Source organism: Mercenaria mercenaria, unplaced genomic scaffold, assembly GCF_021730395.1.
Source record: "Mercenaria mercenaria strain notata unplaced genomic scaffold, MADL_Memer_1 contig_3677, whole genome shotgun sequence".
Taxonomy (NCBI): Eukaryota; Metazoa; Mollusca; class Bivalvia; order Venerida; family Veneridae; genus Mercenaria; species Mercenaria mercenaria.
In genome coordinates, this window is record NW_026461839.1 from 21983 (window position 1) to 36782 (window position 14800).

Genomic DNA, 14800 nt, shown 5'->3' on the forward strand with positions numbered 1-14800 from the left:
AATATTTAGTCACAAGTTCAATCACATCACATTAATCTGAACGAAAAGGGCAATATTTTTTTCTTTATTTTTGACATAAAAATGATAAGATATCTACTACTCGAAATATTTGCGCCGGTGAGACTTTGATGTATGTCAATACTTAAAAAGGCTCTCGTGACTGTTTACAAAATGCTAATCTGCTAGAAACAGAAATATTGAGTTTTCCTAAATAAACTTGTTTTAATAGTTTTGTATTTTTAATGTATATTTAGGATCTAGATCTAATAATGAAATATCAGTTTCAGAAAATGTCCCATTAAAACGACCATTTTTAGTTCCATGCACTAGACCAGTGAGTATTCGGAAAACTTAAACACATTTTCCTTAAGATTGCAGATGTTCCATGTAAATTCCTGCAGTTACTGAAGTTAAAAAGTAGAATGGGCCATGTTCTCTTTTACCAAGAGTTATTTCTATTATTAAATTAACACTCAATAGCAACACTTGTTTATCTTATCCGATTAATGGGCTTGCAAAAGTATAGGTGTACAGTGATATATCAAACATTGATCAGTTGGCAATTATTTTTTGTTCGCCAGAATAAGTGAAAAATATCGTCATTGACAGTCTTTTTGTGATTCAACGTAACCTTGTTTCTTGAAGTTGAACACATAATCAAAATATTAACATCTCTGTACGAAGACTATCATAAACGTAATGAAACGGAATTCATTCACGCTCATAATCGCGCATTTTCATTAACAATTAAACATTACGTTCTATGATAAAATCAGAATTATTTCTGTTGACATGAAACCATTACGACAACATGTAATTTTATGTTAATGAAATAGACGACACGTGCAGTTTCCCCACCAAAATAAGAACCGAACAGCATATTAATGCATGAGATATACAGAATGTACATAATATTATTATAGAGAGACAAATTCCCGAGGAATTGCACGACAAGGATCCTATATAATTATTTGACATACATTTTGCATGAACAAGGAGAATATGACCATTTTTATAATGACCCTTTTAATCATATTCAGTCCGATTAAGGTCCTCCACGTGCATGTTTTTTATCACGATATCCTTTTTTATTCCGGTTTCATTCATTCCAGTAATTCCTAGCATAACGTTCGTTGGTTACATTTTTAATTGTTACCGGTGCACGTATGAATCCTCTTTTAGTCACAAAAATCAAAGTACGCGAAGAATTGTTGTACGGTCTTTACATATGTTTGGTATTAAATAATAAAATCAATATATTGATGAAAGGCATTGCGCGAAATCTAAATTAAAAACAGCGAGCCCTTCAACTGACGTAGACAAAAGTTGATGCAAAGTGCAGCAAAAAGGAAACTCCGCGATAAACAAAGCAGTGTACTGATAGAACAGGAGATGATATAACGATACTGGTGTCTTTGTTGTACACTCCAGGCAAACAGACACCCTGATTTAGGTACATGAATGTTCGGGGAAAACATTGCCTTTATAGTTTGAGCAGGATTTCAGTTTATTTAGTTTTGTTTATATTAATTTGTTTTAGCTCGATTGTGATGAAAGCTTCAAGCTTATTTGAACCACTCTCGAGTCCGTTTCCTGGAAAAACCAGTACTGGTGTCATATAAGAAGTCATGGTCGTGACCCCAGTTGGGCTCGAACACACGGCCCATGGATTGAGCGGCCGACACCTTATCCACTAGACCACCGCTCCAGGACTGTTTGTTTGTTTTGGGTTTAACGTCATTTTCAACAGAATTTCAGTTATGTAACGGCGGGCTGTTAACCAAACCGGTGTTCCTGGAGTCTGTACCTGTACAAACCTGTTCTCCGCAAGTAACTAACAACTGTTCCATATGAATCAGAGATGGAGGACAAATGATTTCAGACACAATGTCTTTTATCAAATCGTCAAGGAAAGCATACGCCTCGCCCAGGGCTCGATCGATGCACAACCTAGAGATCCGTAGATCTGCGCTCTCCCTGGTGGGCTTTGCGGGCGTGCTTAAAATGTACAATGAATGAAACACAACAAACATCATTTTTTCCCGCCTGGGGCGTGAAACTCACAGTTTAAAAGGAACAAGAAAATTATAAACCAAGTGACGAGTACGTGGGTATATTTACTTAGAGGGTATTGTTGTTGTTTTCTTCGCCTCCTCCTCAGGAGGACAGCCTATGAATACGCAGCAATGATTATTGATGAAACAGTTGACTACTTTAAACACCTTTACGACTATATACAGTCACATACTGAGCAACTGGTATTCTGGAAGGACAGTCAATGTTGTGCAATCAGCCACCTCTCAAGAAAGGCCATTGTTCTGATATTACTAAAGGTCAGCCTGTAAGAAAACTACATTGAGAAAATAGAGAAAGGATACTTTTAAATGCAAGTCACCTTGGTTCAAAGGCCATTTTTTTGCCTTATTGTTCGGTGACATTTGTACAAAGTATGACTATAATTATGCATATCAAACTTTAAACACATAAATACTTAACCTATAAAAATCAAAGTATAAAATTAAAAATATAAGACAATGTTTATGGAAGTTTGTTCCAGACTACGTATTGTGTAATAAGTTTGGTGTTGATAACCGTAAGAAGAATGGACATATCCATGCCTATATTAAGATTACGGAGTCTTGAGTTGCAGAAAGGGTTACGAACTTAAGGCATAGAAACAACAGGATATAAACAACACGATACACTTAGTAAGTAAGTATGTTCTGTTTGGCATACAGTGCACATCTTAATCATGGCATAATATATGGTATATAAAATATAAAATGAAAACATAACAAAACAATAGTTAAACACAGAGATTTTTTAACATGATATGCCCACCAATACGAGGGACAACACAAAAAAAAGATAAACACAAAGTTTCCCTTATTTCCATTGTTGTCCATGTTATTGGTGGCATGACACAGCCTCATTCAATTTACAACTAAATTAATTTAGAAAACCGAAGCATAAAAGACTAGATCAAATGAATTACAAGAAATACTAATAAAAACATAGAAACTGCATAGCTAACTGAACATTAAATGGGCGTTCACGGTCTTTTTAAATTTGAAAGGGAAGTAATATCTCTAAGGTCTTGTGGAATATTTTTCAAAAAAGATATACCCGAGAAGGCAAATTACCTTTTCCCCAAAACTTTCAACCTTGGGCAGTACGAAACGATCTGTTTCACTGAAGGTTTGGCCATAATTTGGATCCTGACCGGCATTTGCAAATACTCTTGACCGGATGCACTTGTTATGGATAGAATTTAATGCAATAAAATGATCATTTAGATAAGCTAGGGCCAAACTAAACTTAATTTTTTTAACATGACAAAATGTGTACTGATGTACCCTCTTTTCTACATGCAACCAATTCAGGGTTTTAAACTAATCAGAATCCATATGAGATCTACTGTCCAAACTCAGAATAAAATGAATGAGCTTATTTTGGGTAGCTTGAAGTGTTTTTGACCAATATCTGGTAAAACAAGGATACATAAAAGCACATACATAATCAAAATGACACTGAATTAAAGCTATTACTAGCAATTTTCTAGTGTGCAATGTTAAAAAAATCACTTTTGGAATGGATAAACTTTTGTCGGGCATTTGCTTTTGAAACAATTGATCTTGCAATGTCCTCAGGATAATAATTGATCCAGAAATGCACCAAGATATTTGACAGAACTGGCAGCCTTAATACTTGTCCCATTACAATTTATATTAAGAGATGACTGATTCCTTAATTCCAATAAACCATCCCTACCATATTTCCTTTGTCCATTAGAAATCTAATAAAATCTGATAAATGAATAAGACAGGAATCTTTACTAAAACATCTCCTAAAACCAGACTGAAAACTGTATAATGATTTCTTATCATTTGAATACTTTTCCAATTGCTCAAAATGACACTCTTAAATATTTTTGAGATGATACACAAAATATTGCATAAATATTTCCATCTTTTATCATTTTTCTTCTGGAGAGGAATGAATCTTGCAGTTTCAAGATCATCTGGCACCAAACCTTGGATAAAAGACAATTTTACTATAAGGGCCAGGGGGCGAGCTATAATACATGCACTACCTTTAAAAAACCTACTGGGAATGCCATCCAAGCCGGTAGCCTTATAAGCACTTAATTGATATAGATATTTTTGAGAATATTATTTTCTGAAACAATATCGAATGGAAAAGAATCTTGAAAAAATACCTTTAGCTCTATAAAAAGACTCAACAATTTATTTTTAATTTTAAGGTAGAACTTGGAAGTTTTTCAACAAGCTTGGATGCCACAGCTGTATAAAAATTTTGAATTTCTAAGCTACAATAAAGACATCAAAACAAATTTCATCAACAATTTTCAAACAAATATTACTACTAGATGAAACATTTTTCTCAGATGGTAAGCCCAACCGTTGCAGGATTTTCCACAAAGTTTTACAATCAAATTTGTTGTTTTCTAAAGGCAGTATAATACTCCCTATCAGCTCTGGAAATTATGTGCTGAGCTTTGTTTCTCAATGATTTAAAAGAGTAAAGTAATTCTCAGATTTACTAGCACTATACAAATTAAAAGCTTTATCCCTATCATTTAAACATTGTAGAATACCTGAGTTTATCGAAGGTTCAGTTCTCTGTTTGATTCTAATTTCCTTTACAGGTGCTACATTATTAAGAACAAATACAAAAATATTTTAAAATTGCACCATGCTCCATTGACATTGTCAGAGAGTATCACAAAAGACCAGTCTACAGACAAAAGTGACTGTTGAAACTCTTCACTTTTGTAGTTTTTTATAGATCTTATTTTACAGTATTGTGTTTAGAATTGTAAATCTAGGTTTTTCCTTGTACAGAAAATCAAACTATGATCACTTATAGGAATGAGTAATACACCACTTAAAATCATTTATCTTTGAGCAAGCTCTTGCAAAACGAATAAGCTGTGAAATATAGACACTAACAAACATTAACAAATGCTAATACAGAAGTAGTATGAAATTTACTTATATACATATTAATAAAAGTTACACACAAAACAGTGGGTTTAAAAATAAGCATAAATTTACTTTACATTCATGTACAAAGCAGTATCCGGAATTGCGGTTGGAATGAAAGACTTATTTCACCTCTCACATAAAAAATGTGGCAAACGCGGATGCCTACTATATATATATATATAAAATATTTAAAATTAATTGAAAAATAAAGCTATTACACGCAAAAAAGGTAGCACTCTTTCTGGCGCTTTTTTCAAACTGATAAAAAACGAAGGGAATTTTTCATGTGATGCCCGACACATATTGCTTTCTTTTCTGCTCTTTGATTTCTTTCCTGCTTCTTTTTTTTTTTAGTAAAACTTATTTCTTTCGTTTGAGTTGTTAAACCTGATGTCATCCTTATTGGTAAGATCTAACATTAAAAACAGAAATTTGAAATAATACAAATTGAAAGGAAAAATCGTTATGTACGACATACACTGCACTCACAAAAAGCCATCACAAATATTGAATGAAATATGAATTAGGTAACACTAAGCCAAAACCGTCTTTTCATCCTCATATTCAATTCAAAGATAGAATACCCCTACATAAACCAGACAGCTTATTCATATTTGGGGGCAACGTTAACTTCTCAGTCTAGAAAATATATTTGACTCTCTGTCTGCTCTTCTAATTTGGCAATTGCTTTTGTTAAGCGAAGTGTTGTATACCGTTTTCCGCTTTCTCCCATTACGGTTGAAATTAATTGTACATGATTTCCATCTTCGTCGTCCGCGCACACCATTGCTCCGCTGTCACCTTCGGCACAGAATGGCTTACCACCCTCTCTGTCTTCAACAACGATGTATGTTTTTTTTTGATCTTCGTGTCCATTATTTATATTTGATTCCTCTCTATCTTCACTTTCTGTGTTTAAATTCATTTGCTCTTTAACTTCGTGTTCCCTATTTGGATTTGTTTCTTCGTTTTCTGTGCGTTGATTATATTGTGTCATCGATATTATGCCTTGACCTCTTGGTGTTGATGCGCCATAAATATGCACGTTTTGGCAATTGAGCTGATCATCATCATAGCTGCACATCTTTCCTTTCATAAATGTTCCACTTTCGTTTCTGAATCTTCCTTCACAGTAAATTTTGTCCTCTGTCCTGATTTGTGCTACAGAAATGTCATAAACCATTTGCTGATCGCCTGGGGCTGTTTCTGGAATGACATCTGCCGTGATTCTTATTTCGTCATTAGTAAGTTCTACAGATCTTTGTCCGTCAAGGATATGTTTTGATGCAATTGCGCACAAATCCTCGCTCTGCTCTCTTTGCATTGAAACAAATCCAGCAAGACTGCCATAGAGTGTGTCTCTTTCTACTCTCGCTCCGGAGTGTATTTTGTTGTAATGAGACACATCATCAATTGGTGGAACTATGTCAAAATCTCCTTGTTTTATACCATGCTTTTCAAGTGTTTGGACAATTTCCGGTTTCAATCTATCAATGCTGTCTTTTGAAACAAAGATCTGGAGTCTGGTATGGAATCGGTATGAGTATCCTTGTATCGAACTACTTATGGTGTACAAGTCGTTCATTACCTAGAAAAACATTTACATGGTGAAAAAGTCTATAAATCATATAGGACAGGTTAACGATTTTTCTAAGTACTTTTGGAATATTAATGTTTCCCGATATCCTATTGAACCTGAATAACCGAAAAGAAATAAAAAACAAACAGTATAAACCAGTACAGTGGCAATGATTTTTGTATACTTGTTTTCATCATAGTTTGCCTTTTAACTCGTTCAACCTGCACTTTAAGCACTTCTGTTGGGAAGTTGCTCATAAGTTGAGGAGAGAAAATGCAACACAAGGTTATCACTAAGAAAAGATGAATTCCTGACTGAAAGGTAAATAGCTATATGTATGTAACATTAATAAACTTCTACCGTGAGACAGAATTTTTTTAAATTCTATTGGATCTTGTTCAACATTTTATACAAAGACATGTGTTGTCAATTTGGTTTAGGAATTTAATCGATGGCTACCTATAACGGACTTGGAAAATATAAACTGCAGTCACAAATGCATTTAGTTTACTAAAATAATCCTAGGTGTATATTCAAAAAATATGTTAAAATTAATGTGTTAGGTTAACCAGTCATTTTTCTTTTCTATTATAAAAACAGTGCCTGCTAATTTAATGCATATATTTCGGAAACAGACTGGATTTCTCAAACGATAGCTTCACATATACTGAGCAACCGAGGAGCAAAGTTCAATGAATTTGACTTTTATTTGGAATATTGACGATGTGGCATAATTTGTAAATACATGTACTTATTTTACAACATTTAGTAAATAGGTCAGACTTCTTATAATGAATGAAACTGAAGATTTTTCGACATTTCTTCTTTCTCTTCCACAAAGTAAACTATATGGTGAATATCTGCGAACAAAGCTAATGAGCACTGGCATTTTTAAAGAAATAAATTCATATCGCCCATACCTTTCTACTTACTGTTTCCTTCGGAATATCGTCAAGAGGTGGCTTTAAATCGTCAGGTATCTTACTTCGTTTATACATACCAATCATTTCCCCCAAAAAACGCTGAAACTTAGGTTTGTTTTCTACAAACTTATTTTTCCCGTTGTCAGTGATGTGTTTAATACTACTGGATACAAACCCTAAGTTTCCTGAAGTGAAATATATACCCTTATAATAATTCCTTAACAACGACACAATATATTAGTTGTGGACAAAACTGTAGATAAAGTGAAGATTCAATTCAATTAACTAAAAGCATAACAATACGTTTGTTGTTATAAAATTTTAGAAAGCTTTAATAAGTAACTATTTAATAAATTTACCATCTGGTAGGATTCCTGTCTCTGCTTTGCTTTGCATATCCTTACTTCTTGTCTGACGGACATTGTTTTCAAGAGGGCGACCTGCACAACAGTAATTTCACATGTTACTTACTTAATAGGATGGTATAAAGTGAGGCAAATTTGTAAAAAAAACATTTACATTCAGAGCAGAAATGTGATTCTTGAATATGACATAAACGTTTTTATCTATATGGTTATTGTTCGAGACATTAAAGCAATATCAGTTGATATCAGTTATATATCATGACAAAGTATAAATGCCCTTCAAATATATAGGAGTATAGATTTCGTAAGTGACAGATGCACGAGTTATAAATTTAGAACTAAATTTGGCAAAAATAAGTGTATAGATCTACTGCTTTGTGATCAAATGGCCAGTTCTTATAGTACGGACGCTTTCCGAACCAAAAGAAACATTTCTGCCATTTCAACTTGTCTTTGTCCTAAACGTTTTTCGAAAATACCTCTGACATCACGCAATGAATGTATTTTATCGCCATGTAATGTCCCAGTCCAATTGTCTTTAATGTCACCGTATTTCCTTTTAGTTCCCGTTCTGGTTGGAGTAAATTGTAAGCCGCTTGCATGTCCAGTTGTTTGAGGATCTAAATTAAATATTATGCAAAGAGTAAGGGATTTATTTGTTTAGAATACATTATTAATCTTTATAGGCCAGTTCATCTTTTCAAAGAAAAAATGAAAAAAAATAAAATTGAATGGTTCCCTTAATGCCTGCTATCCCTACAAGTTCATTGTATGCCTGAGATCCATTTAACTGTAAGAGAGGAAAAAGAAAAAAAAAGAAATTTGATCAGTTAAAAGTCTAAAAGATGTCATGTAGCTAAACTTTGTAAGTGACCATATTTTGACTTTATATGAACTCATTGCATAAAAACTTTACACTTATTATAACAATATATCTACTCTTTGATATCACACCAAATGATGGCAAACAAGATTTATCACCTACTGACTACCACAAATCAACATGTCAGGCGCAAATGTCTACCCCGTATTGACCATTAACCGTACCAATTTTAATGGAAACTGTTTTACATTTCGGGGTCTGTGAAATCTTGATATTTGACCTTCTGGCTAATAAAACTAATTTACAGATAGCAATCATCCTAATATCTCTGAATAGCCGTATGTTCAGGTGTTCTCAAGACGACAGCCTCAAGATCACTGTTACATTGACTTTGAAATAATGATTCAAAAGACAATACAGGTCATATAATGTCTAGCAGGTAAGAATCCTATGAAAACAGATACCGACAGACCTAAACATTTTCCAATTATTGCTCTTAACATGAACAATTAACTACGCCATTTCGTTAAGTGTGAACATATTTTCAATCTTGCTTTCAATTTAAATTTAATTGAATTTGAAATCCGATTTAAGTGTTTAACTTTAGGTAGACTACTTTTGATCCTCACAAATACGTAATATGTCCTGTTATTTGCATCAGATATAGGGAACCTCAAAGATTATTTTCTGTAGGTGTGGGTATTTAAATCTTCCAGGGATAGAATAATTTACTCATGTTTATGAAAAAATGCCAAAATGAAGAAGCAAATCCAAACAATGTTTTTAAAATCTTCTTTGAACTTGCCGATAAAAAGATAGCATGACCTACCGATTTCAAACAGCATTTTGAAATATTTAGTCTCTTTACACATGCTTATAATCTTTAAATTGTAGCGTGCATAACTTTAAATCTGTTGTAAAAGTTGTCTTGATTACTAACTTTTACAAACTGTTTCCGAAGGCTGATCACTTGTTTTCGATTTTGTATTTTTGTATATGTTGTATCCGACGGATACAGGTAAATTCGAAAACAAATGAGTTCATAATGCTCAAGACTTCTGAATTACAAAGCTTATCTTTTCGATATTATGTATCTTAATAAACAGTAAGAAAGATTTGAAATGCATGGCATACTTCAAGATCATTTGTTGTTCAATAGTCGTTCCTGAGCTGCTTTGATTTGTATCAATTAATCGAAAAATTATCTTAAAAAAAAAACATAAAAATACCAGATAATGAGCCATTGGCTTTTTCTTTGGGTGGAGCGAAGACCTGTATTTCATCTGTGACGCTTTTGATGATATCGAACGTATGCCTTAATGGTTTAAATGCTGTAATTTCAAGCAATAAACCGATGTCAGCTGCAATTTTGTCGTCTGTAGAAACCTTCAGATTTGGATGTTGTGCATGTGTTTTCTCAAGTGTGCGCCATTTTTGTTTGCTCGATAAAATGACAACATTTTGTTTAGATGAGACATTCTTTATTTCATTCCTAAGACATCTGTGGTCTCGAAAGATAAGTACCGATGTAGACTTCAATAAATGTTGTTTTTCATTTAAGAAGGTATCCACATTATCGTATTTGTAGGATTCCTGGAGGCTTATACCTTCATTATGCAATAACATGTTAGTGCCATTAGTATAGGATATTTTCCTTTCTCCGTTTCTATCAAATAGAAATAAATCTACATGATAACTTTGTGTGTCGTTTTCAATCTCCTCATCAAGTGCCTGTGTTGGAAACGATACTCCGAAAGTAGAGTTCCAAAGGGAATGCGCTCGTCTTGAAATGTCAGATAATCGCCCAGTTGCAGATTTGTAACGAGGATAACACTTCGCGTCAGTCTTGTATCTTGTTACTTCCATTGCTGTTTAGATACAATGATGTATGTTCACTACAATGTAGAAATTGTGTGAAGCCATCAGGATATACTAAGAATTTCGATCATTATAAATGATAGGGTCGTGCGTTTGATTGTTTACATGATGTATTTGAAAAATACGAACCTATATCAAGTTTTTATAGCGGAAATCTATGGAGAAAAGTAAACTTCTTATACAGTAACATTTCTACAAAATAGTGTTTATGAAACTTCCCACACACAAAATTTGTAGTTACTGTATTAGATAAATACTTTCATTTTTATAAGACTAATTATAATAATGTCGTTTGTTGGGTATCATTTTATCTTGGATTTTTATCATTAAACACATATATTTTCATGTAATTGTCAACAAGAAAAGTGATTAATAAGTTAATATTCATAATTACCCGCTTAATCCATTAAAAATTTAATTACTCTATCCACAATTGGTATGTTTGAAATTTTGAACAAAACTGTTAGTTTGATTTGTTACCCACAATGCGGCGCATTTAAGCATAGCGTTTTGTACCAGTTTATCTATTGAAATATTTCATTGAATGAAGACCAAACAAAGAATAAACAGACGGATCGTCTTTCTTTTAATAAAAGTCGTATAAACGCTTTGTATAATGTTAATCAAAACGGTCCAAAAGATTAGATCATTTCTATTGTAAAAAAATATTCATAAACTGTACACATGACTGCGTCATAATGGTTAATGAATATCAATTGATTAAATGATCAAGCCATTTTGATTTTGGTTTGCACTTATTTTTGGCCACATCAATCATTATTTACAGTTTATGTTTTTTCTGCATTTATACATAACATAAGCATGAACAAGGCGTAGGCGGCCTCCTTGGCCGAGAGGGTGACTTCGAATCACTTGCCCCTCGTGGACTGGGTTCGAGACTCACTGCGGTCGTTGAATTATTCATGTGAGGAAGCCATCCAGCTTTTTTACGGAAGGCCGCTGGTTATACCCGGGCGTCTGTCCGTGATGAAATATTACACAGGGTGGATCCTTGGGTCTTTTTCCACCTTTCACTATATGACCTATACAGTAATTGTGTCGGTGCGACGTTTAACCCAATTTAACCAATGAACACGGCGCGAAAGGGTAACTTATATGGCCAGAGATTTTGGATAGGTTACACGAGTCGGGGATCTTAACAACTACGTTACCCTTTCATTAAGTGACTTTAAAATAGTGAATATTTAGTTAGTATTTAACAGTTGTTGCATAAAATATTGACAACGCCGGAACATAGTGGCAAAGATTAATAAGTGTGCAATCGGCCGCTGAACCCGGGGGTCGTGGGTTCGAGCCCCACTGGGGTCATAACCATGACTTCTCATATGACACCAGTACCGGTTATTACAGGAAGCGGACTCGAGAGTGGTTCAAGTAAGCTTTCAGCTTTCATCACAATCGAGCTAAAATAAATTAGTATAAACAAATAAGACTAAATATATGACAAAATTTAATATTTATTAGTTTATTTATTTTTCATCCAGAAGGCCTTTGACTCATGTAGTTTAGATACAATATAGAATTATTATGGCAGGAATATACTGAAAGTAAATGTTCTAATGCATTTAATTAACTATATATTTCAAATGTCTTAGTTTAGTACTTCTTTACCTCATAGACTGATTTGACTGTGCAGTTTAAATCAAAATTTAATATATAATGGTCTTTAAGGATTTTCAGTTACTATTCAGAACAGATGGATAAAATCCCATTTATATTTCTACAAAAACTGTTTACGCGTTGAGTAAAAAAAACACACACACACACAAAACCGATATAATTATAGATATGACTAGCCGTCTATCCCAAGATCATAAAAAGTCAAACAATTAACAAATAACTGTTATTGATATACAGTAATATTACACTATTATTGATTTACAGATAAAAAAAAAAGTTAAATATATGAGGTAAGGTATTTATGAATAATAGTTTTAATTAGATTTTTTTTTTTTTTTTTTTTTTTTTAAAAAAAATGATAATGCTATAAGCGGAACATTGTGGATTTTTTTAATTTTAGGTTGCCATCACGCAATTTAGAAAAGCTTGGAATATTTAAACGAAACATGACCAGATCTCATCATTATTACAAAGTATATAAGTTACTTAAACATAAGTATTCAGTTTTGTTCTGTTGCATTTCTACACAGTCCGCTGCATAGATGCTACTGCATTCTGAAACCCAGTGTACAACCCCTTAAAAAGTTTTAATTATGATTTATTATAGGGCATCTAAAGTCAATAGTGCTGCGCATGGCATAAAAGAAGACTTTGACATTTCGTCATGTTACTTTCTAGTTTTATACACTGCTAAAAATTTCATAATCATAAATGTGGAAGTGTAATCATGTATGTTATAGAAATGAAAATAGATTGTATATATATTTTTTTATCCTAAATCTGTAGTTTTAGTTGAAAGTAGCATAATAAACTGTGAAAACATAGATGTTATAAAGAATATTTTTGGACATTTGAAGTCAAAATTTCTAGCGTATTGTTTTTGAAAAAAAAAGATATATATATATATATACCAGAAAGACTTCAAAAATAACCAACACTATAGCGAAATTTTGTTGCTATTAATGTTAGGGTAGTATGTCTAAAAAAAATTTAAAAAATTCAAATAGTAAAAGACTAATGCCATGCATGTAAATGTGCATGATCCTTTCTTTTCATCAAAGCTAAATTGAGACATGATGATTCAGGTTTTTTTCTTTTTTTCCTTTTTAATTTTTTTCGAATTTTATATGAGACATAACATTATGTATATGTACATGGTATAAAACCTGTATGAATCGATGTATTACAGATGAATATACCGATACAGGTATAATATGCATTAACTGAGAAAGATGGGATTATATTTTGTAATTTATGTATAATTATAAACATAGATTTTATTAGATAGGAAAGCTGTGAAATCATTTTGGCGTGTAAATGTCAAATTTTTTTACAATCTGTAGGATGGAGTGAAGTGTGATCTTTAAAAAGCGTGATGTTGTTTATCAATTTAGTACATAACAAAGAAAACAGCTATTTTTCGGAAATATTTGAATGTTTTGTACTTTGAAATATTCGGTATGATAAGTGATTATTTGTGCCGGCTGCTGTTTCGTTTTGTATACACTATTTGGTTTAAAACATCTTAGTAAAAGACATCATTCTGCTGTCATTTTTTAAACTGATCCGTTGGTAATTTGTCACACAAAAATGCATAGCCATATCTGTCAACGAACAAAAAAGCTTTTAGTTAGAGTTCCACCCCCACGGGGTTATAAAACAGGCGGTACAAACTGACTGAAGCAAAATATATTGATATAGATGTGGGACCAACAACAGCAAAATAGTTGTCAGAAATTCTCTTTTTATGAAATTGAAATTATACAAATGTAAATCTGGACGAATTTGTCGTTTTTGACTATTAGAATGATGCCACCAAACCCAAATGATTTCACAGTATTACACAATTTTTTATAAAAAGTATTACATGTATTATAAGTGTTACAACGTACATGCATAGATCTACATTTATACATAATTATAGGAAGTGTTGGAAGATACAATTTAATTTTTTGAAATGATAGTGTGGAATGTAAATGATAAGTTTTTATGTAGCGGTTTATGTTTTTCTTTCATATATAAGTCTTAAATGTCTTATATAAATGCTGACTGTATTTTTGAGGATATAGTAATTTAAAGAAAAAAGCCAAATTACATGATAATTGAGATAGTGAAGCCCAACTAAAATCTCTTTTACTTTAAACATACTAAGAATGAAAGACAACAGTGAAGATTTTGTCGTCTCCAGTTTCACAATTACAGAATGTCTAATCATATGGAATTATGTAATATATCATGGATAGTATATCAATATGCTCTCTCAATGTTAGAGGTATAGGCAACTTTAAAAAAAGGAGACAAGTTTTTCAGTGGTTAATAGAGAAAAAGTATGCAATATGTTTGTTACAAGAAACCCATTCTACACCTGATTTGGCAAATGTATGGAAAACAGAATGGAATGGGAAAGCATTCTTTAGTGGAAATAAAAGCAATAGGGCAGAGTTTCAATTCTTGTAAACTCTGAACTGACAAACGTCAATATGGCCTTTAAAGAATTAATTACAGGAAGATTAGTTTCCATTGAATTTTCAATTAATGAAAAAGATTTTACTGTATTAAATATCTATGGACCCAATGAAAAT

General features: G+C 32.6%; 1 protein-coding gene across 2 annotated transcripts; it reads right to left on the reverse strand.

The window, feature by feature from the left end:
• Positions 1-2709: 2709 nt before the first annotated feature.
• Positions 2710-11102, reverse strand: LOC128553290 (uncharacterized). 2 transcript variants are annotated; one of them, XM_053534423.1, is made up of 6 exons: positions 10972-11102; positions 9929-10594; positions 8356-8496; positions 7871-7951; positions 7521-7696; positions 2710-6597 (listed from the first exon to the last, which is right to left on the reverse strand). In XM_053534423.1, exons 2-6 carry the CDS (start codon positions 10563-10565, stop codon positions 5644-5646), a joined length of 1989 nt encoding a protein of 662 aa, XP_053390398.1. In that variant the 5' UTR covers positions 10566-10594; positions 10972-11102; the 3' UTR covers positions 2710-5643. The 2 variants fall into 2 exon arrangements, with proteins under 2 accessions (XP_053390398.1, XP_053390397.1); XM_053534422.1 differs by having other exon boundaries at positions 7509-7696.
• Between the last annotated feature and the right edge of the window lie 3698 nt (positions 11103-14800).

Excerpts from the sequence above, each read along its gene's own strand:
- LOC128553290 (XM_053534422.1), bottom strand. The coding sequence starts at position 10,565 with ATGGAAGTAACAAGATACAAGACTGACGCGAAGTGTTATCCTCGTTAC. Across the intron at positions 8,497-9,928 it reads AGCCAATGGCTCATTATCTG|ATCCTCAAACAACTGGACAT; the intron begins GTATTTTTATGT and ends TATTTAATTTAG. Across the intron at positions 7,952-8,355 it reads TTCATTGCGTGATGTCAGAG|GTCGCCCTCTTGAAAACAAT; the intron begins GTATTTTCGAAA and ends ACTGTTGTGCAG.